The 26355-nt window shown below is 40.5% G+C and overlaps 1 protein-coding gene across 3 annotated transcripts in view; it reads right to left on the bottom strand.

Annotated features, from left to right (window-relative positions):
- Window positions 1-26355, bottom strand: part of HTR4 (5-hydroxytryptamine receptor 4) — a 322803-nt gene that overhangs the window by 53215 nt on the left and 243233 nt on the right. For 2 of the 3 annotated variants that reach the window (XM_049708053.1, XM_033406830.2), the window contains exons 5-7: window positions 26176-26301; window positions 24698-24898; window positions 757-910 (exon numbers count right to left, since the gene is read on the bottom strand). In XM_049708053.1, coding sequence (XP_049564010.1) covers window positions 757-910; window positions 24698-24898; window positions 26176-26301 — 481 coding nt within the window. The remainder of the gene's footprint in view (window positions 1-756; window positions 911-24697; window positions 24899-26175; window positions 26302-26355) is intronic. The other variant, XM_049708054.1, reaches the window with a different exon arrangement.

Here is a 26355-nt window from a genome sequence, read left to right as displayed (position 1 = left end):
TTCCTTAGGGAATATACATACCTGCTAATGGATCCAGACCATAGCTTTCGATCTTCATTACAAGTTTGATATTAAAAACATAGTATGTCAGAGCTGGAAACTCTTCATGAGCATCTAGACAGGGCTTGGCAGAAGCCTGGCACCTGTGCCACGTGTTGTTCTCCTGCACCACTGGAAGACACTGTTCCCACTGAGGACCCATGAATTTTCTCATCACAGACTTTCAGGAAGTGGGTCAGGGACGGAGCTGAGCTCAGGGTCCAGTTCTCTCGACTTCTGGCCCAAACATTCGCCAGAAGCCCCCACCTCCTTGACAGGTTTTCTGTGGGTCACTGTAAGCCTCATAGGATCTCAGCATGAAATGAGATGAAGGCCTCTTGGGGCACATCACTTCCCTCAGGCTCTGGAGTATGTCTGCTAAGCTTTGAACACCTGTTTTGCTGTTCAATAGCTGTGTGACACTGGGCATGTTACTTCACTTTTTGACCCTGAGTTTTCTCATCTGTGAAATGGGGGAAAAGTATTGTAATTTTCCCAAAGGGATGCTGTAAGGATTATATGTACATAGTGTACTTTCTGGCATGCAGTAAGCTTTTGAAAATGTTAGCCTGCTTTTTTTGTTTGTTATTGTTGTTACTCAGACCGCTATCAGGATCTTTCTTAGAATATCCACCTAACCTGACATTGTTTATTTAGAATCCCAAGCAAACAAAGTTAGTCAGACAGTAAACCAGTGGGGTCTGCACGAGTACTTACCAAATCAATTATGCCAACGTTATTCCAGCCTTGCATTATAGGGAGAAAAGAGATAAACAAGGGGATGACCCAGCAGCCTCCCAGCATTAATGCGATGTGCAGAGGGGTCATCTTGTTCCTATAGACCAAAGGCTGGCAGCAGATGGCATAATACCTGGGGAGGGGATAGGGGGGTGCCAAGGGAAAGGATGGATGAGAGGGAGAAGGAGGGAGCATAATTGATGAGAGAGAAGAGGGGAGAAGGATGAAGGAGAAGGGCAATAAGCAGAGGAGATATTGGGAAAGAGGAAAATTAGAGGGGGAGGTAGAGAATAAAAATAAGGAAGGAAGAGAAAATAATGGGGGAAATGGGGTGAGTGGGTAGTAGAGGAAGGGAAGGAGAAGGAGAGAGAAGTGGGAAAAGAACAGAGGAAAGAAAAAAGCAATGGTACAATAAAATGTTATATTGGTCAAAGAGTTTCTACTATTATAAATATAAGCTTTAGATCATACATATGAGAACCAGGCATTGGTCCCATATCCCTTTTCCTCTCCCAATATCTGAGAAGCTCAACATATACCTGAGGGTCTTCTCAGTCTCAGACACGGATCCAACACTACCCTCATGCCTGGGCATTTTAAGAGCTTCTGTCCAGCTCTCTGGGCCTCAGTGTCTAGATGTATGCAGTCCTCTCTGATAACAACTTGAGGTGACCCAGGGTTGGCCCTATATCTGAGCTCTAAGAACAGTATCTCAAACTTGTCCCCATCCTCTTGATCACCTACCTATACTGAGGTGATGCTCTAAGTCAGTGTTCTTTAAATTGTGGTCCAAAAATTCCGCCCTTCTCCCCTGCATCAGACTCACCTCAGGAGACCTACTTAAAATGCAGATTCCAAGGATCTCCTGAATTAGAGCCTGTTAGGGAGGAATCTGGAGTTTGCATTTTGACAAGTGGAAGTCATTACTGCTGTTTGCTAGGTATGTCCAGTTCCCCCTTTTGGGCACATGCACTTCCTGACCTCCTTGTGGTTAAGTGGGGCCGAGTGACTTGGCCTCCGAGTCATGAACAGAATTGACATGTGTTACTTCTGGGCTGAACCATTTAACTGTTTCTCTGATGCCAAGAATGTCAAGTTCCAAATATTTCCTGCTCCATCATTTCCTACCTACTGGTAGAGACCATCTCATCCCCATTTATCAGGGTCCGATCTTCTCATGGGACTCTCTGCTCACGCTTTCCTGAGCCCAGATTCTGCCTAGAGTACTAACTTTCTTCTTATCTCCAGAGAGAGGTGCAACTTGCCAAACTCAATGATCTGGTCTTTAACTCCCAGATTGCTCCTTGTATGTTGTTCCAGTCATGGAGATCACTACTTCCATGCCCAGGAAGTTCACTGAACTGGCAACAGGCAAAATACCACGGTAGTTCTATCAGCCATTTGTCTTTGGAAGAGTCAAAGAAAAAATGCATAGAGACAGCCTGGGGGCTAAGTCTATTCTTTAAGATTTTTCACCATTTAATGATGAGCCACCCCCTTATATCCCTCATTTTATGCAGTTCACTTTGTTAATTCTTACAACCTCTTCCTTTCTTTTCTTAATTCAAAGCATAACTAATAGAACAATGGCTATATTCTTTGAAAAGGTGGTGGTAGGATGAGTTGGGAGAGAGGGTGCAATGAGAAGGAGAGCCTAGTGTTAAAGCATGAGAAGAGCGTGCCTCAGGCGCTGCAAGTGGATTATACCCTTCCCTACAGGGCATCAAAGAGTAGCTAACCACATTGTACCAGGGAGCTCCCTGCGGCCAGCAAGACAGTGGGGTATCCTGATCTGGACCAGAGTATAGAACAACAGACCAAACAATGGGAGAGGGAATTACTCAGGAACTAACTTTCTCTACCTGTAAAACTGACATGGTAGCCAAATCTAACTAAAGCTAACTCAGTAACGGAAAGAACCATGATTAGCTGGAATTCTCTCCACACTCATCACTTATTTAAGAAAGGCAAATTATATCACAGTGGCAAGTTTTCCTTGAATGGCTGTATTAACAATCATCAGAGGTTTACTAACATAGAGCTGATGAATTTGGAGTACATAAAAATATACTTTTTTCTTCAAATTTTGCTCCCTTCCTTATTTCCTGCTAGAGGGCCTAGATTAGATATTGGTTTTGTACATTTACCATTTTTCCTCCTTTTTCTTGGTAATAGCATCCCAAATCCTTTGGGAATTCTCTTCTCTGTTGCTGTCATGTAGCTGGGAAAAAAAATGATGGGACTGACTTTTCCAGCCGGGGAGTGACCCAATCAGACATTTTCCTGGGACTCTGAATGTCATGCAGAGTGATGCAAAAATGGCAAAGTCAGAGAAGGTTCCTCTATTCCCACAGCAGCTTCCTGGTGGGGCTGAGAGTAGCTCCTGCTCCTTGGATCTTTGGGCAGTCGTGCTCTTGCCCCTTTGGGTCCTCATTCTTTAGCTCTTCCTTCAATTAAATAAGTCACCTCATATTTTCCCACAAAATTTCCTTTTTGCTTAAGTTGATCTTATGTGTGCAAGTGTGTCCCCATCTCCCAAAAGATATGTTGAAATCCAAACCCTCGGTGCCTTGGAATACGGCCTTATTTGGAAATAGGATCTTTAGAGAGGTAATAAAATTAAAATGAGGCCATTAGGGTGGGCCTTAATCCAACATGACTGAAATCCTTTCAAAAAGGGAAAGTTAGACACAGACAGATATGCTCAGTGAGAAGATGGCATTGTGAAGACAGAGGATTGAAATGATGCTTCTACAAGCCAAAGAACACCAAAGATTGCCAGCAAAACAACTGAAGCTAGAAGAGACAAGGAAGAATCCTTTCCCTACAGGTTCAGAGGGAGCAGGGCCCTGCTAACACCTTGATTTCAAACTTCTAGCCTCTAGAACTATAAGACAATAAATATCCTGTTGTTCCAGACCACCCAGTTTATGGTACTTTGTTATGATAGCCCTAGCAAAAGCTAACAAAGTTGGCTAAAGGCAGCCTCTGTTACTTGCAACCAAAGTACCTTGCCTCAATAAAAATGGTTTTGAATGCCAGATATGTCCTTCATAGATGCTTTGTTCTAAGTAAGAATACCTTTGTTTTTATTCAATATACCTCCAGATCATAGCTCAAATTATAGCATCCCTTCATCTACCAACCCAAAGAAGGCAATCAAGGGATAAGTGAAAAATATTGGGTTGGCCAAAAAGTTAGTCTGGGTTTTTCCATAACATCTTACAGAAAAACCCAAAGGAACTTTTTGGCTAACCCAATAGATATCCCCCCTACCTTTGCTGTATAATTTATAATTTTTGAGGTTTGGAACAGATGTCAAGATATTGGGTAAAGATAAGACTTTAGGAATTTGGGTTGGATCTCCATTGTCATATAAATCTAAAAATTCAAAAAGACAAAGCCAAATTAAACACCTTGCAGGACAGAAGGTATATTTGAGGAAGCAAGATGTTCTTCTGACCTCCATAAGTAGATATGGATGTTTAGAGGATTATGTTGGGAAGACAATAGAATTTACAGAAGAACATGTAGATTATATTCAAAGTATTTGAATACATGGTTATATTGGTGCTCATAACATTTTTATGAAAGCCTTTCTTTCTAAGTCTAACTTGGCAGGGTGACTGTCTGATTCCCATGGCATGATGAATATCCTGTCAACAATAAGAAATCCCCAAGTTCTGCTGTCCAAATGTTCTATGCTTTAATTTGCATTACCCTAGGCTATTAGGAGCTGCTGCTACAGAGAAATAAATAATGGTGACGGGTTTCCTTTTGAAATTCAACTTCAAGGGGAATCCTGTGGATGTAGTACACATGCTACCAATCCCTTATGCATTTACATACATAGTCAGTGCCCTGGACAATGAGTGCTTGCAATAAAGTTCCTTGGACAGCTCATTTCCCAGGGGGCTAAGGTGGGACACAGCCATGGTTTCTTGCACAGAGAGCTGTAGAAAGTTACTCTTGCATGATGTGAGGTGGCTGGGCAAGCCTGGGAAAAATCCTTCATTTCCTACCTTAAAAGTTAGCAATAAGTAAAAGGAAAAAAGAATTTCATTTTCTTCAAATTATACCGATTGAATTGTGAATAATAGTAAGGATGAATAAGAAAAATACCAAATTCTGTCTATGTATGTGTTTTACTTAAATCTTCTCCTCTACATCTTCAATCTGGTGCTATATCTTACAGTAAAAATAATATGATTTTTAAGTGGCACGGAGTAGAGAATATAAGGTTTTTATCTGGAGCTCAAATTAGAGCACTTGATTTTATGGGCCCAAGATTCTTACCAAGGCCTTGGCATCCTTGAGACAGCTGCCATAAATAAGCCACCTCATATTCTTCTAATTTCTTTCCTTATATCTTTCCAATCTTTGCTTTCTAGCAAAGGATCTGAAAAATAAACATCCTCTTGAAGGCTGCATTCAAGAGTGTAAATTAAGTATGTGAAAACAAACATCACTCAATAAAATGATTAATAAAAATTGAGTTCTAGGGCTTCCCTGGTGGCGCAGTGGTTGAGAGTCCGCCTGCCGACGCAGGGGAACATGGGTTCGTGCCCCGGTCCGGGAAAATCCCACGTGCCGCGGAGCGGCTAGGCCCGTGAGCCATGGCTGCTGAGTCTGCGCGTCTGGAGCCTGTGCCCCGCAACGGGAGAGGCCACAACAGTGAGAGGCCCGCGTACCGCAAAAAAATAATAATAATAAAATTGAGTTCTAGTGTTAACTGACCCTTAAAATGCTAACTTTTGTCTACAGATCAAGGACCAGATAGAAATCAGAAAACTCGATCTTTACCTATCATGGTTGCTTTTTAATATTTACATTTGGATTATATTACCAGTGCTAACAACAAATATATTTGTCCTATTATGAACTGCCTCCCAAACACATGTACAACACAAATACACAGAAGTAGCTAGTTAAATTTGCAAGTTATTTGGAGTTTAGGCAAAGCACACTTGCTGAGTTAATAATAAGAGTTACTTTTCATTTACTTACCAAGAGGTCTACCTGTATCATCTCATTTGGTCCTCACAACTACTTCTGAAATAGGAACTATAAATGCACCCCTTTCACAGATGAGGAAACAGAAACACAGAAGTGCTAAGATTTGTCCAAGGTTCCACTGGTGGTAAGAACCAAGCTGGGATCTGGCCCAGGCAGCCTGACACAAGGGTCAGAAGGTTAATTTCACTACTATCACTTCACTCTGCCACCTTCCCAAAATCCCCAAGGGATTATTCTAATTCTTTACAAGCCACTTTGGAAACATAAAAACATTGAATCTCAAAACTTGAAGGATCCTCAAAATCCTGAAATCCCCAAGTCCCCTCTAAAATGAGGTATATCCAAGCCTGCATGAATGCACTAAGGACTGGGAATTCACCAAGTCCTACAACAGTACATTCTAAACTCAAGGCTCTCCTGAAGTTAAAAAGGTCTCCTCCAAAATGGATTTTCTGTAACTTCCAGTTTTACCCTCTGTCTCAATTTAAAATTTCTATCTCTAATTCTTCTTCTGCACAGTACTCCTACAGATATCTGAAGAGAGCTTCTACATTCCTCTTAAGTTTTATTTTCTGCAGGTAAAAATATTCACAGTTGTATTCAACCAGGGTTGATTCTGCATGCCAAAGGATATTTGGTAATGTATGGAGACATATTTTGTTGCCATAACTGGAAAGGGTGATGCTACTGACAACCAGTGGGTAAAGATCAGGGATGCTGCCAAATGTCTTACAAGGCACAAGACAGCCCCCTACAACAAAGAATCATCTGGTCTACAAGAACAGTAGTGCCACATTTGAGAAACTTCGGTTTAGAGGAGGTGATTTTCACCAACAGCAGGGGCTCTGTGTCCTCTGTATGTTACAGTGTGCCATTCCCTCTTAAGAGTGGGAGCCACAAGGAGAGCATAATACTCTGGTGTATCCTATACAGACCAGAAAAGAAAGAACGTCACCTTCTATCCTGCCTGCCATAACTTAACACAACCTGTGGGACACCCAGCAGTACAAGACACCTGCACCTTCTCAGAGCTATGATCTAGGACAGGAGGTGAGAAAAGTCTACCCCTAACTGATTTATAAGTTCCAGAGATGTTTGCCTGTTCACAATTGTATCCTCAATGTCTAGTACAATGCTAGATATAGAGTAATGCTCACAAAAGGGCTGAATAAATAGTAAACCCTGAATAACTACCAATTAAAATAAATTACATTAAAATGTGGAACCAGGTTTTTGGGATGTGAAAGGTCATATCTAGTAGAGGGATGGGGAAAGGCTATCTCCAATAAGTGTCTTTTAAGTTGGATTTCAGAGACTGGGCAAGGACAGTGGAGGAGAAAGTATAATCCAGTTGCTATAAAGAGCATGGACAAAGACCTGGACACAGAAATTGTATATATATAAATATATATCCATCTATAAATATACATGCATGTATCCACATACCCATATAAATATAACAGAGTACAAGTTAACTGGATGGTAGAGTGTTTATATGGAAGTAGAAGTAAGCCTAGAAAACTGGCTGAAGGGCAGATTTCAGAGCAATGGTTCTCTAACATAGTGTGCTTCAGAATCACCTAGAGAGCTTGTTGAAACACCGATTGTAGGCAGATCTTGAATGAGGCCCAAGAATTTGCATTTCTGATACGTTCTCAAGTGATGTTGCTGCTGGTGGTTTGGAGATCACACTTTGAGAACTACTGTCTTAGAGGAGTGCTATACTCGGAGGAATCACCAAAAGTTCTTTTTGAACTGGAAAATGTCCATCACAATCAACACTGCTCTACCAAAGGAGCTGAATTACAACAAACTCAAGAGACAGAGTGGTTGGTTCACAGGCTAGGTGGATAGTATTCATCAGAAAAACCAATTCTGTCTCATCTCAGGACTAATCTATTAGGTCTGTTCTCTAGACTTCCATTGGACAATTGGCATTCTTTTTTAACTAGAAAACTTTTACACAGTGGTTAAGTAAATGTTCAAATGACAAGTGAGGTTCCAGATGGTCAGGATTAACTAAAATGTAGCAAGGATATTTACAAAGTAATATCTTATGCAAAACAGTTCTAAGTATTGCTCACAAAACTCCATTAAAACCCACTTTGGTAGACCAGCCATCAGCTTCCCCAACCACAGCCATGTGTAAATGTGTGAGCAAATTGCTTTTAAATGTCTCTGGGGACACAATTTACTTTGACAACTCTTAGAAGGCAGTCATGTATTTTAAGTTCCATGCTAATCTCTTCCCCACTCTACCTGCAATTAAGGAAAATTCTTCCTCCTCACTTCCTGCCCTCCCAAGCACAGTGAAGGCAGAAAGAGCAAACAGAACAACCTGGAACCCTAGACTCTCAGAATCAGAGGAGATTTTAGCAGTCATCGTACGTTTTTGCATCTGGGTACCAACTCTGTGGTCTTGGGATCAGTTACTTAACCTCTCCAAGATTCAGTTTCCTCATCTGTAAAGTGGAGATCATTATGTCCAGCTCATTGACTGGCTGTGGGAATTGATGAAATAATACGTTTAAAACTTAGGAAGTTCCTGGCACATAAAGCTTAATAAATAGCAATTACTATTTTTATTCTCAGACCCTCTGATCTTATATGTATACATATACTTATTTCATGCATGTTACTGTAAACAAAGTTAAATACATTTTGGAACCAGGGACTCTAAATTATTTAACAAATAAAATAGAAGCCACTGGGTTCAAAATCTCTCTTAGTAGTTGATTCTAAGAAACAAAAGGTAAATGAGTTGGTCCCTAAAGGTGAATGGAAACGATAAGACCATACTGGCTACAATCAAAGGGGTTGATTAGATGTAGTATCCTCTCATAGACTTAATCCAGGCCCAGTTCTTCTAACTGAGATGGCTGAAGACAGCATCTTGGGTGATCACTGAGCCCAAATTTCCAATCAAGATCAGCTAAAGACCCTCCCACCCCCCAGGCCTGAGTGAGCCAGAGCCCCCTGATCAGCTGCTACTTTAACCCGGTCCTGTCTGGGTGGGGAACAGACACCCTCAGGTGACCTAGATGTAAAGGCAGGGCCAAATCCAAAGCTGAACCCCAGGAGCTCTGCGAACAAAGAAGAGAAAGGGAAATTTCTCGCAGAAGGCTCAGGAGCAGCGGATTAAATCTCCACAATCAACTTGATGTACGCTGCATCTCTAGAATACCTGAATAGACAACAAATCATCCCAAAATTGAGTCAGTGCACTTTGGGAGCAACTGTAGACTTCGGGTTTGCTTTCTGCATCTAATTTGTTTCTGATTTTATGTTTATCTTAGTTTAGTATTTAGAGCTTATTATCATTGGTAGATTTGTTTACTAATTTGGTTGCTCTCTTCCTTTTTATATATATATATTTTTTTTCCTTTTTCTCTTTTTGTGAGTGTGTATGTGTATGCTTCTTTGTGTGATTTTTCTCACTATAGCTTTGCTTTTACCACTTATCCTAGGGTTCTGTCTGTCCTTTTTTTTTTTTTTTAAGCATAGTTTTAGCACTTGCTATCATTGGTGGATTTGTTTATTGGCTTGGCTGCTCTCTTCTTTCTTTTTATTACTCTTTTATTTTTTTATTATTATTATTTTTTTGTGGTACGCGGGCCTCTTACTGCTGCGGCCTCCCGTGTTGCGGAACACAGGCTCTGGATGCGTAGGCCCAGTGGCCATGGCCCACAGGCCCAGCCGCTCTGCGACATGCAGGATCCTCCCGGACCGGGGCACAAACCCACGTCCCCCACATCGGCAGGTGGACTCCCAACCACTGTGCCACCGGGAAGCCCTATTTTTTGTATTTTTAATAATATTCTTTTATTTTAATAACATTTTTAAATTTATTTATTTATTTTTCTTTCGTTCTCTTTTTTCTCCCTTTTCTTTATGAGCCATGTGGCTGACAGGGCCTTGGTGCTCCGGTCAGGTGTCAGGCCTGAGCCTCTGAGGTGGGAGAGCCGAGTTCATGACATTGGTCCACCAGAGACCTCCCAGCCCCATGCAATATCAATCGGCGAGAACTCTCCCAGAGATCTCCAACTAAATGCTAAGACCTGGCTCCACTCAACGGCCAGCAAGCTGCAGTGCTGGACACCCCATGCCAAACAACTACAAGACAGGAACAAAATCTGACCCATTTGCAGAGAGACTGCCTAAAATCATAATAAGTCCACAGACACCCCAAAACACACCACCAGACGTGGTCCTCCCCATAAGAAAGACAAGATCCAGCCTCATCCATCAGAACACAGGCACCAGTCCCTTCCACCAGGAAGCCTACACAACCCACTGAACCTACCTTACCCACTAGGGGCAGACACCAAAAACAACAGGAACTACGAACCTGCAGCCTGTGAAAAGGAGACCCCAAATGCAATAAATTAAGCAAAATGAGAAGACAGAGAAATACAGAGCAGATGAAGAAGCACGGTAAAAACCAACCAGACCAAACAAATGAAGAGGAAACAGGAAGTCTACCTGAAAAAGAATTCAGAGTAATGATAGTAAAGATATCCAAAATCTTGGAAATAGAATGGAGAAAATACAAGAAACGTTTAACAAGGACCTAGAAGAACTAAAGAGCAAACAAACAATGATGAACAAAACAATAAATGAAATTAAAAATTCTCTAGAAGGAATCAATAGTGGAATAACTGAGACAGAAGAACAGATAAGTGACCTGGAAGATAAAACAGTGGAAATAGCTACCGCAGAGCAGAATAAAGAAAAAAGAATGAAAAGAATTCAGGAAAGTCTCAGAGACCTCTGGGACAACATTAAATGCACCAACATTCGAATTATAGGGGTCCCAGAAGAAGAAGAGAAAAAGAAAGGGACTGAGAAAATATTTGAAGAAATTATAGTTAAAAACTTCCCTAATATGGGGGAAAGGAAATAGTCAACCAAGTCCAGGAAGTGCAGAGAGTCCCATACAGGATAAATCCAAGGAGAAACATGCCAAGACACATATTAATCAAACTATCAAAAATTAAATACAAAGAAAAAATATTAAAAGCAGCAAGGGAAAAATAACAAATAACATACAAGGGAATCCCCATAAGGTTAACAGCTGATCTTTCAGCAGAAACTCTGCAGAGTCTCCCTCTGCCAGAAGGGAGTGGCAGGACATATTTAAAGTGATGAAAGGGAAAAGTCTACAACCAAGTTTATTCTACTCAGCAAGGGTCTCCTTCAGATTCGATGGAGAAATTAAAACCTTTACAGACAAGCAAAAGCTAAGCAAATTCAGCACCACCAAACCAGGTTTACAACAAATGGTAAATGAACTTCTCTAGGCAAGAAACACAAGGGAAGGAAAAGACCTACAATAACAAACCCAAAGCAATTAAGAAAATATGAATAGGAACATACATATTGATAACTACCTTAAATGTAAATGGATTAAATGCTCCAACCAAATGATATATACTGGCTGAATGGATACAAATACAAGACCCATATATATGCTGTCTACAAGAAACCCAACTCAGACCTAGGGACACATACAGACTGAAAGTGAAGGGGATGGAAAAAGATATTCCATGCAAATGGAAATCAAAAGAAAGCTAGAGTAGCAATTCTCATATCACACAAAATACACTTTTTAAAATAAAGACTATTACAAGAGACAAAGAAGAACACTACAGAATGATCAAGGGATCAATCCAAGAAGAAGAAGATATAACAACTGTAAACATTTATGCACCCAACATAGGAGCACTTCAATTCATAAGGCAAATGCTAACATCCATAAAAGGGGAAATCGACAGAAACACAATCATAGTAGATGACTTTAACACCCCACTTTAACCAATGGATAGACTATCCAAAATAAAAATAAATAAGGAAACACAAGCTTTAAATGATACATTAAACAAGATGGACATGTAGGACATTCTGTCCAAAAACAACAGAATATACTTTCTTCTCAAGTGCTCATGGAATTCTCTAGGACAGATCATATGTTGGGTCACCAATCAAGCCTTGGTAAACATAAGAAACTTGAAATCATATCAACTATCTTTTCCGACCACAACGCTATGAGACTAGATATCAATTACAGGAAAAAATCTGTAAAAAATACAAACACGTGGAGGCTAAATAATACACTAATAACCAAGAGAACACTGAAGAAATCAAAAAATACCTAGAAACAAATGACAATGAATACCCGATGACCCAAAACTTATGGAATGCAGCAAAAGCAATTCCATTGCATTGTTTATAGCAATACGATCCTACCTCAAGAAACAAGAAACATCTCAAATAAACAACCTAACCTTACACCTAAAGCAATTAGAGAAAGAAGAACAAAAAAATCCCAAAGATAGCAGAAGGAAAGAAACCATAAAGATCAGATCAGAAATAAATGTAAAAGAAATGAAGGAAATGATAGCAACAATCAATAAAACTAAAAGCTGGTTCTTTAAGAAGATAAACAAAATTGATAAACCATTAGCCAGACTCATCAAGAAAAAAAGGGAGAAGACTCAAATCACTTGAATTAGAAATGATAAAGGAGAAGTAACAACTGACACTGCAGAAATACAAAGGATCATGAGAGATTATTACAAGCAACTATATGCCAATAAAATGGAAAACCTGGAAGAAATGTACAAATTCTTAGAAAAGCACAACCTTCCAAGACTGAACCAGGAAGAAATAGAAAATATAAACAGACCAATCACAAGCACTGAAATTGAAACTGTGATTAAAAATCTTCCAAGAAACAAAAGCCCAGGACCAGATGGCTTCACAGGCAAATTCTATCAAACATTTAGAGAAGAGCTAAAACCTATCATTCTCAAGCTCTTCCAAAATATAGCAGAGGGAGGAACACTCCCAAACTCATTCTACAAGGCCACCATCACCCTGATACCAAAACCAGACAAAGATGTGACCAAAAAAAGAAAACTATACGCCAATATCAATGATGAACATAGATGCAAAAATCCTCAACAGAATACTAGCAAATATAAGCCAACAGCACATTAAAAGGATCATACGGGCTTCCCTGGTGGCGCAGTGGTTGAGAGTCCGCCTGCCGATGCAGGGGACGCGGGTTCGTGCCCCGGTCTGGGAAGATCCCACATGCCGTCGAGCGGCTGGACCCGTGAGCCATGGCTGCTGAGCCTGCACGTCCGGAGCCTGTGCTCCACAACAGGAGAGGCCACAACAGTAAGAGGCCCGCGTACTGCAAAAAAAAAAAAAAAAAAAAAAAGGATCATACACCATGATCAAGTGGGGTTTATTCCAGGAATGCAAGGATTCTTCAATGTATGCAAATCAATCAATGTGATAAACCATATTAACAAATTGAAGGAGAAAAACCATATGATCATCTCAATTGATGCAGAAAAGGCTTTTGACAAATTTCAACACCCATTTATGAGAAAAACCCTCCAGAAAGTAGGCATAGAGGGAAGTTACCTCAACATAATAAAGGCCATATATGACAACCCTACAGTCAACATCGTTCTCAACAGTGAAAAACGGAAAGCATTTCCTCTAAGATCAGGAACAAGACAAGGTTGTCCACTCTCACCGCTATTATTCAACACAGTTTTGGAAGCTCTAGCCACGGCAATCAGAGAAGATAAAGAAATAAAAGGAACCCAAATTGGAAAAGAAGAAGTTAAGCTGTCACTGTTTGAGAATCTGTCACTGTTAGAGAATCTGAAAGATGTTAACAGAAAACTACTAGAGCTAATCAATGAATTTGGTAAAGTAGCAGGATACAAAATTAATGCACAGAAATCTCTTGCATTCCTATACACTAATGATGAAAAATCTGAAAGAGAAATTAAGGAAACACTCCCATTTACCACTGCAACAAAAAGAATAAAATACCTAGGAATAAACCTACCTAAGGAGACAAAAGACCTGTATGCAGAAAACTAAAAGACACTGATGAAAGAAATTAAAGATGATACAAACAGATGGAGAGATATACCATGTTCTTGTATTGGAAGAATCAACATTGTGAAAATGACTGTACTACCCAAAGCAATCTATAGATTCAATGCAGTCCCTGTCAAACTACCAATGGCATTTTTCAGAGAACTAGAAGAAAAAGTTTCACAATTTGTATGAAACACAAAAGACCCTGAATAGCCAAAACAATCTTGAGAAAGAAAAACGGAGCTGGAGGAATCAGGCTCCCTGACTTCAGACTATACTATAAAGGTACAGTAATCAAGACAGTATGGTACTGGCACAAAAACAGAAATACAGATCAATGGAACAGGATAGAAAGCCCAGAGATAAACCCACACACCTATGGTCACCTTATCTTTGATAAAGGAGGCAAGAATATATAGTGGAGAAAAGAAAGCCTCTTCAATAAGTGGTGGTGAGAAAACTGGACAGCTACATGTAAAAGAATGAAATTAGAACACTCCCTAATACCATACACAAAATTAAACTCAAAACGGATTAAAGACCTAAATGTAAGGCCAGACACCATCAAACTCTTAGAGTAAAACACAGGTAGAACACTCTATGACATAAATCACAGCAAGATCCTTTTTTACCCACCTCCTAGAGAAATGGAAATAAAAACAAAAATAAACAAATGGGACCTAATGAAACTTCAAAGCTTTTGCACAGCAAAGGAAACCATAAACAAGACGAAAAGACAACCCTCAGAACGGGAGAAAATATTTGCAAATGAAGCAGCTGACAAAGTATTAATCTCCAAAACATACAAGCAACTCATGCAGCTCAATATCAAAAAAGCAAACAACCCAATCCAAAAATGGGCAGAAGACCTAAATAGACATTTCTCCAAAGAAGATATACAGATTGCCAACAAACACATGAAAGAATGCTCAACATCATTAATCATTAGAGAAATGAAAATCAAAACTACAATGAGGTATCATCTCACACAGGTCAGAATGGCCATCATCAAAAGATCTACAAACAATAAATGCTGGAGTGGGTGTGGAGAAAAGGGAACACTCTTGCACTGTAGGTGGGAATGTAAATTGATACAGCCACTATGGAGAACAGTATGGAAGTTCCTTAAAAATCTACAAATAGAACTACCATATGACTCAGCAATCCCACTACTGGGCCTATACCCTGAGAAAACCATAATTCAAAAAGAGTCATGTACCAAAATGTTCATTGCAGCTCTATTTACAATAGCCAGGACATGGAAGCAACCTAAGTGTCCATCGACAGATGAATGGATAAAGAAGATGTGGCACATACATACAATGGAATATTACTCAGCCATAAAGAGAAACGACATTGAGTTATTTGTATGTAGTGAGGTGGATGGACCTAGAGTCTGTCATACAGAGTGAAGTAAGTCAGAAAGAGAAAAACAAATACTGTATGCTAACACATATATATGGAATCTGAAAAAAAAATGGTTCTGAAGAACCTAGGGGCAGGACAGGAATAAAGACGTAGAGAATGGACTTGCGGACACGGGGAGGGAGAAGGGTAAGCTGGGACGAAGTGAGAGAGTGGCATGGACATATATACACTACCAAATGTAAAATAGATAGCTAGTGGGAAGCAGCTACATAGCACAGGGAGATCAGCTCGGTGCTTTGTGAACACTTAGAGGGGTGGGATAGGGAGGGTGGGAGGGGGGGAGACGCAAGAGGGAAGAGATATGGGGATATATGTATATGTACAACTGATTCACTTTCTTATAAAGCAGAAACTAACACACCATTGTAAAGCAATTATACTCCAATAAAGATGTTAAATAAGAAAAAAAAAAAAAAAGGATGGCCACTTCTCTCATCCAGAGGTAAGGCATCTGCCCCCTTCCCACAGGGCTGCCCTGAGACTTGTTTGAACAACAGAGTACATTGGAAGTGTTGTATGCCAGTCCGAGGCCCAACTGTTAAGAGGACCCTTGGTTTCTCAGAGCCAGGAGCTGTCACATAAAAAATCTAGCATGCATCAACATGAGATCATGAATAGGGACCAAAGGGGAGAGACTCCCTTCTGTCAGAGATATGGATTGGTTCTCCATCTCTGTCCTGGTTTTTTTGTTTTTTGGGGGGGTTTTGTTGGCCATGCCACGTGACTTGCAGGATCTTAGTTCCCCAACCAGGGAGTGAACCCAGGCCCCAGCTGTGAAAGAGCCAAGTCCTACCCACTGGACTGCCAGGGAACTCCATCCTCGTTTTTTATAGTACCTTGGAGATATCTGTGACATAGCATTTTTCTAACTGTAATAATTATCCACTTCCTTCTCTGCTACAATTACTACTATTCCTACTATACACACCACCTATTTTTTGAGAACATATTCTGTGTCAGAAGTATATTCTACATTATATCTAATTCCTACAGCAACTCTGCAAGGCAACATTCAACATCCACATTTTAAATATAAGGAAACTGAGGCCCAGAGAATTTAATCCATTTGCCCAACATCACACAGCCAGGATATGGTAAAAATGGGACTTAAACCTACATTTGCCAAAGTCCATGCCGTAGTAATGCTGACAAAAAGCAAGGCTAGACAGAAGTAACCCTATATAGGAAGAGGAAGGAAAGTATGCAGTGCCCTTTAAGCTTTTTTAGCTGAGGACACAAGAAAAAAGACATATTTAAAGATTAACCTGATAGATAAGATAATACACAGGAATAATAACTAAGAAGCTACTGCAATAATCCGAAATGGGATGAAAAAATGTATAAAGAGGAGGAAGATGGGTTTGAAAGATATTTATGAAAATATAGCTATGACTTGGCATCCAGCTGGTCATGGTAAATAAATTAAAGATGTCCTCAGAGAATTACCTTTAAATGACTAAAAGTTGACTAATAAATGCACCTTTGATGTACAAAGTGGAAAAGGATATCTGTTTACGATGGAAATTTCCATTCTGAGCACACTGGGTTTGAGAAGACAGAAAGATGCTTAAGGCAAGATGTCAAACAGGCAGCTAGCTGTTCAACAGAGGCAGAGGACCCAGCATGGGACAAGACTGCAGGAGAGATGAGGGCAGGCAAGCAAAGCCACAGGATGGGTGAGGTCTCCAAAAAAGAGAAGGGAGATACCCAGGGCTGGAAGGCTGAGGGTCTAACCTTGAAGGACACTCAGCTATGCAAATAGGAAGAAAAAGACAAGTATCAGTGTCTAGGAAGGCACCCACAAGAGTCACCAGGAATTTGCATTGGGAAAGGGAAACAATAATGGAATAATAACTGTAGTTAACATTTATTGAATGCTTACTAGTTGCCACATACTAGTTTAAGTTCTTTGCATATAATCAGTAATTTAGTCTTCACAAACTCCAAATGGAATATACTATAATTAAGACAATTTTGCCGATGAGAAGATTAAACTCAGAGAATTTCAATAACTTCCTTAAGATCATACAGTTGGTAACTGGTCAATCTGGGATTGAATCCAGGAAACCTAGCACCCCAGGCCTCGTTCTTATATATCTATATATCAAGATTTCTAAAAGGGGAGAAAAGCTAACACTAAAGTCATATCAAACCACAAGTCACATCTGAGAGCATTCTATGCTCAGCTAAACATGCCTGGAGCAGCTACTGGGGATCTGTAAGAAGAACACAGAAACAGATGAGATAAAGGCTGACTCTCAAGGAGCTGGTAGTCTAGGGTGAGACAGATAAATAAACCAATTATTAAAATGAGTGATAACTGCTATGTTAATATTTAACATTCTATGGGAGCTCAGAGAAAGAAATAACAAATTTTCTTTGGGAATGAAGCTCAGCCAGTTAGTGGAGAAGGTGAGTATTGAAGAAGGGTGGATGGTCCACCAGGAAAAGAAAAGAAACTCAAGATACAGGTGCAACATGGAATTACGAGGAAACACACCATACTCAGGAAATGATAACAGACCACTCATGGGTGGGAGTAGAGATACGAAAGACAAAGACTGAGGATAATTCTGGGGAAAGGACTGAAAGATAAGCTAAGAATTTAGCCTATATTTGATAATGTGAAACTGAAAAACCTCTGGGGCTTTGCACATGCTGATGTCTAGAACTGTCGCTCCCCATACCTCACCCTCTCCCCCTTCACCTACTGGCATCTACATCATCTACAGATCCCAGCTTCAGCATCACTTCTTCTGAAAGCTTTCCCTGCACTGGAGGTCACATGCTCCAACAACTTCCTTGACTTCCCCTTATTCTATTTCAATGACCACCAATTTTACTATAATTACCTATTCACTATCTGTATTCTCCACTAGACTAAAATCTCTGTGATTCAGAGCTTTTCTGATTGTTCACCACTGCACCTCCAGTGCTCTACTCACCTTGTGGCAATTAGTAAGCACTCAATAAGTATTTGATGAAATTAATATAAAAATAAGATTTCATATCCTCTAGGATGAAACTCAACAAATATTATTATTACATACAAAGCATGAACCTCAAAGAGTATGTGAGAAGGGGAAACTTATAATCCCCACTCCTTGCAGAAATGTATTTCAATCCTATTGGGAAAACAAATGTAATTGTGTGACACAATTTTCATTTGTCAGACACTTTTCATTTATACATTGCAAAATTGAGTTATGCTCCAGGGAGATCGTTAAGAAATGCAGGCACACTTATCTCCAGCACAGGATGAAATATGCAATCTTTAAGTCAGAATTGTATGTTTTACTGTACAAGCAAAATTGTTTTAAAAGAAAATCTGTGACTGAGAAACTGTTGGAGGATTTTTGCAGATAAAACACATCAAATTCCTGGGCTGCCAAGCGGAAGGGTGACAATTCAGATGGACATATCAAAGAGAAAATCTTGCAATGCTATAGATGATGGTACCCTCAATGAAGTGAAATAGCTTTTTTAAAGTGAACTATATTTGAGCCAAATGCAGGGCAAAATACAGCATGATCAGAGAAAGAGGATAGGAATGGTTAAAAGTCTGAGAAGTATGGCATATGAAGCCAATGGAAGGATCTAGCAATATGTGGCATAATATAAAGAAGACTTGGGGATGACACACCTCTGTCATGTTGTAGAGGCTCCATAAAGATACCTGTAAGTCCTTTGGTCAGCTTAAGAGAAGTTGATATCTGCTATCCTCGTCTGCCCAACATCCCTCTTTCCAGAAGGAAATGCCATTTTCCTGCAACATATGCTTCTGGTAAAGCTGGCAGTCACAGTGCCTCACCTCTGACCAGCAACCTGATGTGTCATCCCCACCCCACGATGGTTAGTCATGAGGAGAGTGTCTGACTCAAGCAAAGCCAACCAAAGTTCTTCAATGAGAAATAGCATTTGTTTCTCTTCTTTGGACTCATGAGTTAAGGATGGTTTAAGACATATGTTTGCCTATAGCTATTTTTCTGAACACAGCCTGAGAATGAATCCAACAACAAAACAGCATAGGGACAAAGAGACAGATATAAATATGGGTACAGACATAGAGAAATAGAGACAGAGAGGGAGACACAGAGAGAAAGAGAAGGAAAGAAGGAGACAAAAAGGAGAGGGAGACAGAGACACAGGGAGAGAGCTAGACTAGATGATAATGTTCAAGCCCTGCAGAGCCATGTCTGAAGCCTGACTTTTCAGCTATGAACCAATCAGTTTATTTTCTGTTACATGATGCTGAAAAAGACCTCAGTAATACATCATCCGAGAAGCAAGTTGGTAAAAACACTATACTCAGGCAATTCATTAGGATATATACAGAGAAAGCCGTCTTCAAAGTCTTATTTAATAAACCCATTTGAATAAACTAAAAACATGTTCATAACAAGTCTGCTTATTGTATGTGAAATGATTGGGATTTAGAGGGGGGTACTACTGACAGTTGTTAACTCTCTAGGGTGTACAGCGGTGGAAGTGGAGAGGAAGAAATGGGGACATTTTTACATTTTTACTTGTGAAATAACTTTTTTTTGTTTTTACAATGCTCAGGTATTATTATTATGATTTTTTAAAAACTGTGATGATTATAAAAGATCTTGCCGGAATAGATCAAACACAAGGTCATGAACTGAGGTGGGGTGATCGAAGATGACGGTGAGGGTCCTCGCGAGGAAGAATCTGCCAACAGGAGATGGTGAAGGCTCCCTTGGGGGTAGATCCTAGGGCATTTTGTGAGGAGGCAGAGAGAACTCACTGGTCAGAAAGATGTCCATGCTCCCCACCTTGTTCTGACCTCAGAGGGAACTTCTAACACTAAAGTCAAAATGTTCTCAGCGATTTGAGGAATGTGCTGTCCCAGGAGCACTTTCAGCTAAAAGGCTATTGTGGACATGCTTACATTCAAGAAGTATTAACTTCTAGTAAAGAGAAAACTGAATACATATTTCAGAAATTAGTAAAAATGAAGGCTCCCAACAAAAATCCAAACGACCATCCAGCCTAGCCAACACTACCCCCTACTGTGCCCATATAACCATTGTTAATAGTTTGGTACAATTTCATTCCTACTCTCTCTCACACTCACTCATTCATGTACACCCAGATACAAACATCTATATATTTACTTTATAAAAGTGGAATTAGGGCTTCCCTGGTAGCACAGTGGTTGAGAGTCCGCCTGCCAATGCAGGGGACACGGGTTCGTGCCCCGGTCTGGGAAGATCCCACATGCCGCGGAGCGGCTGGGCCCGTGAGCCATGGCCGCTGAGCCTGTGCATCTGGAGCCTGTGCTCCACAACGGGAGAGGCCACAGCGGTGAGAGGCCCGCATACCGCAAAAAAAAAAAAAAAAAAGTGGAATTATTCTAAACATTAAAGTCTGAAACTTGCTTTTCTTCCCCACATAATAAACCAGTGATATCTTTCTAGGACAACACATGAGCTATTTCTCATGGTTTTTAATGGCTGCATTATGTTCCACTTAAAAACCAGTACTCTGTTACAAATACTTGGTTGGTTTTAATTTTCACAGTAACTTCAGATTTAAAATAATCAACTGTATGTAAAGCTTTAATGCAGTTTTTGACCTCCCGTGACCCATACTATATGATGCATGTATTTAAATCATATTTTGGAAAATACTTCTAATGAGTCAATAAACTTTCATTAATAGGTTTCGATTCTCAAAGCACCAGGAAGCACAGTGGATAGAAGATGGTGGTTGGAGAAATGCATTCAATAATATATTAATGAAGTCTTGCATTTTACTTTGATACAGAAGTCTGCCATCTGGGTGGAATTAGGAATCAAGGTGAGCATTCTTGCTCGAGAGGCACTACCCTATATCAGTCACCCCCAAAGACTGAGGGCAGCTTTAGAGAGAAGGACAAGATACCTTGCTAGGAGTCACTTGGTGAGCAGCAACATCACACCTCTCTGAGACATTCACTCTGTACTTCAGGCTGTCTCATGGCAGCCCAATTGTCATGCTGGGAGGAATACAGCAAAATAGAAGCTAGATGTAAATAAATCATACTCTTGCAGGCTAAAATGTCCTGTAACATCCGGAGTGAACCTTCTACCTCAATGAGAATGTCACTCTTGGGACAGGAAATGATGGGAGATAAATGGCAAGTTTCCAAGACTCCCAGAAGAAAACAAAACCATTTGACTCCATTTAACTTACAGTATTAGAATTTTGATGTCCACTATCAGAGAAGGAAATGGAATTATTGGCAGAACTATTAAAAAAAGAGAATATGCTGAACGGTCCATTTGTTCAATGGTGTTTACAAAATACCTAAGTCAGTGTTTATGTAATTACTAGTAAACTATCAATCTCCCAATTAAAAGGTAAGTTCTGTGAGGGGAGGAGCCTTGTCCTTATTCATGTCCTTGATCTTTTTCCCATTGGGGGAGATAGAGACATTTAAGAAAAAATTAAAGAAAAATCAATTGTGGTTTTAATCACAATTGCACTAAGTTTTCAAAGGAGAAGGATGGTTTTGATTGGCTCAGAGAGGACTTCTGCAAGGAAGAGAGGATTGAGCTAAAATGTGAAAGACATTCAAGAGAGGAGGGAGCAAAGGAGCTTTCTGGGTAGAGGGATGAGCCAAGGCTGAAGTGGCTGAGCACAGAGCACTGGAAAAAGAGAAAAAATGTCGAGTGAAGCTGGTGAAGGGCATGAAGGGCATGACATGGGGATGGGAACATAGACAGGAAATAGATGGTGCAAAACCCTACAGGTCAAGGAATTTGGTCTTATCCTCGATGCAATGAACAGCCATTGAAGGGTTTTAAGCAAAGGAACAACGGGATAAGAGCTGCAGTATTAAAAGATCACTGAGATCTTGTAAGTATCAAGCGGATTAGCAGGGATAAAATAGAGGATAAATTAGTGGGGATAAAATGGGAGATTGTTGCAGCGACATACAAGAGATGATATTAGCTTGCACTAGGATGACAGAAATGGGAAGAAATAGACTAGGATCTGTGCAGGAAGGAAAATCAGTAGGACTTGTCATTATTTAAATGTAGGGGATAAGGGAAGACCGCGTCTAGAGTAACTACCTGGTTTCTGGATGTGGCAGCTGCTGGAAAAGCCATGCATTGAGCAGGAGGTCCAAGTTTGGTAAGAAAGATCATGAGTTGTATGGATAGTTACAAGAAACTGGAACTAACACCCACTAACATGGAGGGCTGCACCAAGCTGGGCCAATGCTATGCCTTAAATGGATCATCTAACTTCACCCTAACTGCCATCTGATAAAATAGGTGCTACTGCCCGCATTTTCAGAGGTAAGAAAACCGAGGCTCAGCAAGGCTTAGTAACTTATCACCATTCTCAGAGCTAAAAGCTGGCTGAGCTGGGATTTGAACCTGGATTACCTCCATTCTAGAGCCGATGGTTCTTAATTACCAGCCCATACTGCTTCATGACAACTGAGGCCTACTCAGGGAAAATTTCATGGTTTCAAAAGGTGAGAGTCAACCTGGAACTCTGAAGCCAAACCTTCCTAGGAAACCTTCAATTCTTCTCTCAAGGCTGCCCAGAGAAAACCATCCACATCAGGAAGATGATTCTACGTTTTCCCCCATTATTCACTCCCCACCCACTCAGGCTTTTTGCCCAAACCTCAAGGTTACCTCCAGGTGCCCTGATCTCCTCAACTTTGCCTTCTCCAAGTTCCTATAATACTTTTAGTCTCACCACTTATTTTGGCAACGATCACATGCAGGCTACCCTGCAGGATGTCCATATATTTTCTGTTTCCTCACATTTTATTTTTTCTAATGTGAACTTTTTTTACAGTATATACTGACTGTCTTAAAAAGTCTTTCATGCACTGAAATCAGATTGTTGCAAATAAGCTAATAAACACAAATTTCAAATTGTGACACTATGGTTCTGCCTGCCAACCAACAGTTCTGTTTTACCCATGTTACCCTCTCTAGTTGTAGAGTGGAATCTCATTATACATTGCATTTAAATTATGTACATTCATCTATACGTTCTTGGCAGAGCAAGAGAGAGAGAACATGTACAATTTAAATAGATCAGGCCATTACGCATGCCATTCTAATCAATAAGCACCTGTTCCATAAAATTGGAGATGAATTTGCTGTTCCCTCAGCTGGTTTCAGTCCCTAAGGATCTTTCACAGCATGAGTAATTACCTGGGAAAACTCTGATTTTAGTGTATAAAGGTACATTTTTTGTTTTATTTAAAAAAATGTTTATATCTTTATTGGAGTATAATTGCTTTACAATGTTGTATTAGTTTCTGCTGTACAACAAAGTGAATCAGCTACACATATACATATGTCCCCATATCCCCTCCCTCTTGAGCCTCCCTCCCACCCTCCCTATCCCACCCCTCTAGGTTGTCACAAAGCATCAAGTTGATCCCCCTGTGCTATGCAGCAGCTTCCCACTAGCTATCCATTATACATTTGGTAGTGTATATATGTCAATGCTACTGTCTCACTTCGTTCCAGTTTCCCCTTCCCCCCCACCTCTTCCCCTTCCTCAAGTCTGTTCTCTACGTCTGCATCTTTATTCCTGCCCTGCCACTAGGTTCATCAGTAAAAGGTATATATTTTAGGTATAGCACAATCTCTAATTTTAAGTCAACTATTCTTCCTATTCCTCTAATAAAGAAACAGTGACCTATCCCAAGACTAGGTGGAAAGCTGGGTCTTCTGGACTAATCAAGAGACAGTAAGAGATTGTCCCTGGCAATTCTGCTAACATGAGATATTTCACACCACACTTTCTTTTGGGAACTACCCTTAAGATATGACTACAGTGATGGCAGCATATGTTAGTGTAATAGTATGACTTTTCAACTGCATTCTGACTTTATTATTGAATATAAATAAGCAGGAATTGGAAAATGAAAAGTGCTGATACAAATGGTAAACATGCACCTCCAACAAATGAGGCAAAGATAGAAATCTTTAGGCCTCCTGAAGTCAAATGTGAAGAAGAAGAACACATTTATGCAACAAGAATGAAATGCTAGCTTGGGTCCAAAAAGCAAACAATTATTTGGGATTTTATAATCACCTTTGACTTTCTGGAAAAGAGGCTCCCCGGTCACAGGCACAAACCTAAATATGCACACAAAATGATGATACAGACACATTTTCAGAAGGTCATGTTCAAACAGAATACTGTCGTTCTGAACCACCCTGCTGCCTACTGGGCAGAGAGATTAATTCTTGCTTCTCAGCATCCTCAGAATTTTCTTCGTGCCATCAGTATACAACTTAGGGCTCTATCTGTGGGAAACATGATTGCAGCTTAGACTGTAAGCTCCTTGCCGGCAGGTTCTTGGCCTTACTAATCTCTACGTCTGCAGCACCTTAGAGAATGCCTGACTAAAAAGGGTGCTGTGCTAAAGCTGGAGAGTGAATGAATACGTGAATAGCCAGATTTACCTCTCTGAGATTCATTTCCTCTAATGAATTAGGGAAGAAAGAAAGACACAGCCCAATAGCCATCCGGCTGTTGTCTCCAGCACGGAGCTCCACTACGCAAATGGCTCTGGCCTTACCTATCCAGAGAAATACAGCACAGGTGAAAAATCGATGCCGTTGTGAGCAGGACATCTAGAGATGTCCGGACGAGGCAAAACATCTCCCCATAAATCCAGACGTCTTGAACCAGCTCAATGGCACCAAAGGGCATCACCAGCACTGACACCAGCAGATCCGCAAAGGCAAGAGACACAATGAAATAATTGGTTTTTATTTTCCTGTGGGTGAAAAAGTATAAGGGAGGAAGCAGTGGGAAGGATGAAGGAAGGAGGTTAGGGGGAAAGGAGTAGGAGAGAAAAGAGGCGGGAAAGGAAGCAAAGAAAGAAGGAAAGAAGGGAGGGAAGAAAAGGAAAGAAAAGTCAGATGTGCAACATATTCTGTGAGATTCAGTTTCCCCTTCTGTCACATGCGTGGTCCAGTCACTTCAGACTTCTCCAGACCCCTTTGCACCAGAAGCCCTCTCTTGCCCTCCCCTGTGACCACAATGGCCTGACTTGAGCCCCCGATGCACAGAGTCCCTGAGTCTCAAGGGTTTTTACAGGGTGCTCTCTCTCCCCACCGTTGGCCTAGCTACACTCCATCTACCCTTTAGGCCTCGGTTTAGTCATTCTCAGAACACCCTCCCAAGGGGCCCCCTTAAAAAAAAGTGTCAAATTCCACCGTCTTCCACTCTTTGACTACCATGTGCCTCACATTTGCCACATTTGTTAGAATTTAGTTTTTACACTTTCTTGATTAGAGCATGTCTTGCTTAAAGAGGAAGCAGCAGATGAGATAGGACTGCATCTTTTATCCCCCTTTACGGCTTGGTGGCTCTTAATCTAGCCTGCACACTAGAATCACCTAGTAAATTTTTCTAAGTATTGATGCCCAGGTCTCACCCCAGATCAATTAGTCCAGGGACTCTGTGTGATTAACCCACTTACCCACCCCCAAGTTTGCCAGATAAAATATAGGGCGCCCGATTAAATTTGAATTTCAGATAAACAATGAATAATTTTCTAATATATCACAAATATTGCATGGGACATACTCATGCCACATATTAGTAATTTTAAAAGGGTCTTCAAGTGATTCTAAATGCAGCCAAGGATGAAGCAGAAAGAGCAGAAGACCCATGTTTAAATCCTAGATCAACTACTAGTCATCTACCCTTTCTCTGAACCAATTAATAAAGTGGGGAGGTTAGATTAGATGTGCTCTCAGCAATTATATATAGAGTGATCACAACTATTACAGAAAAAACAACATAGGAAACAGAGGAAAAAAGACAGGATAGAAATTCACTTATGTGCTTGTACTACTGGTTATGTTAGAACTATGGGATTATACGTGATTTTTTTCCATGCTCTATTTTCCAAACATCATTCCCATGAATCTTTTTCCCTTCATAATTACAAATTATAATGGAAATTATAAATTCAGACCTCAGTTTTCCAGGGACAGCCCAGAACTCCACCCAGGTTTCCTCATGAGGTTGCCTCACGTGACTCACCTGAGCTGCCTGTCCCTGCACACAGCCACCATCACCAGCAGGTTCCCCAAGACTGCCATCAGGATAACAGCCGACAGAAATGTGAGCAGCACAACTTTCTCCACTGACCCGAAACCCTCCTTGGAACTGGAAGACACACAAACACAAAGAATTGAAGGAAACTCTGAGACACAGGAAAGA

Source organism: Orcinus orca, chromosome 3 (genome assembly GCF_937001465.1).
Source record: "Orcinus orca chromosome 3, mOrcOrc1.1, whole genome shotgun sequence".
NCBI lineage: Eukaryota > Metazoa > Chordata > Mammalia > Artiodactyla > Delphinidae > Orcinus > Orcinus orca.
The sequence above is the reverse complement of the archived record's forward strand: the minus strand, read 5'-3'. Positions and strand labels throughout refer to the sequence as shown.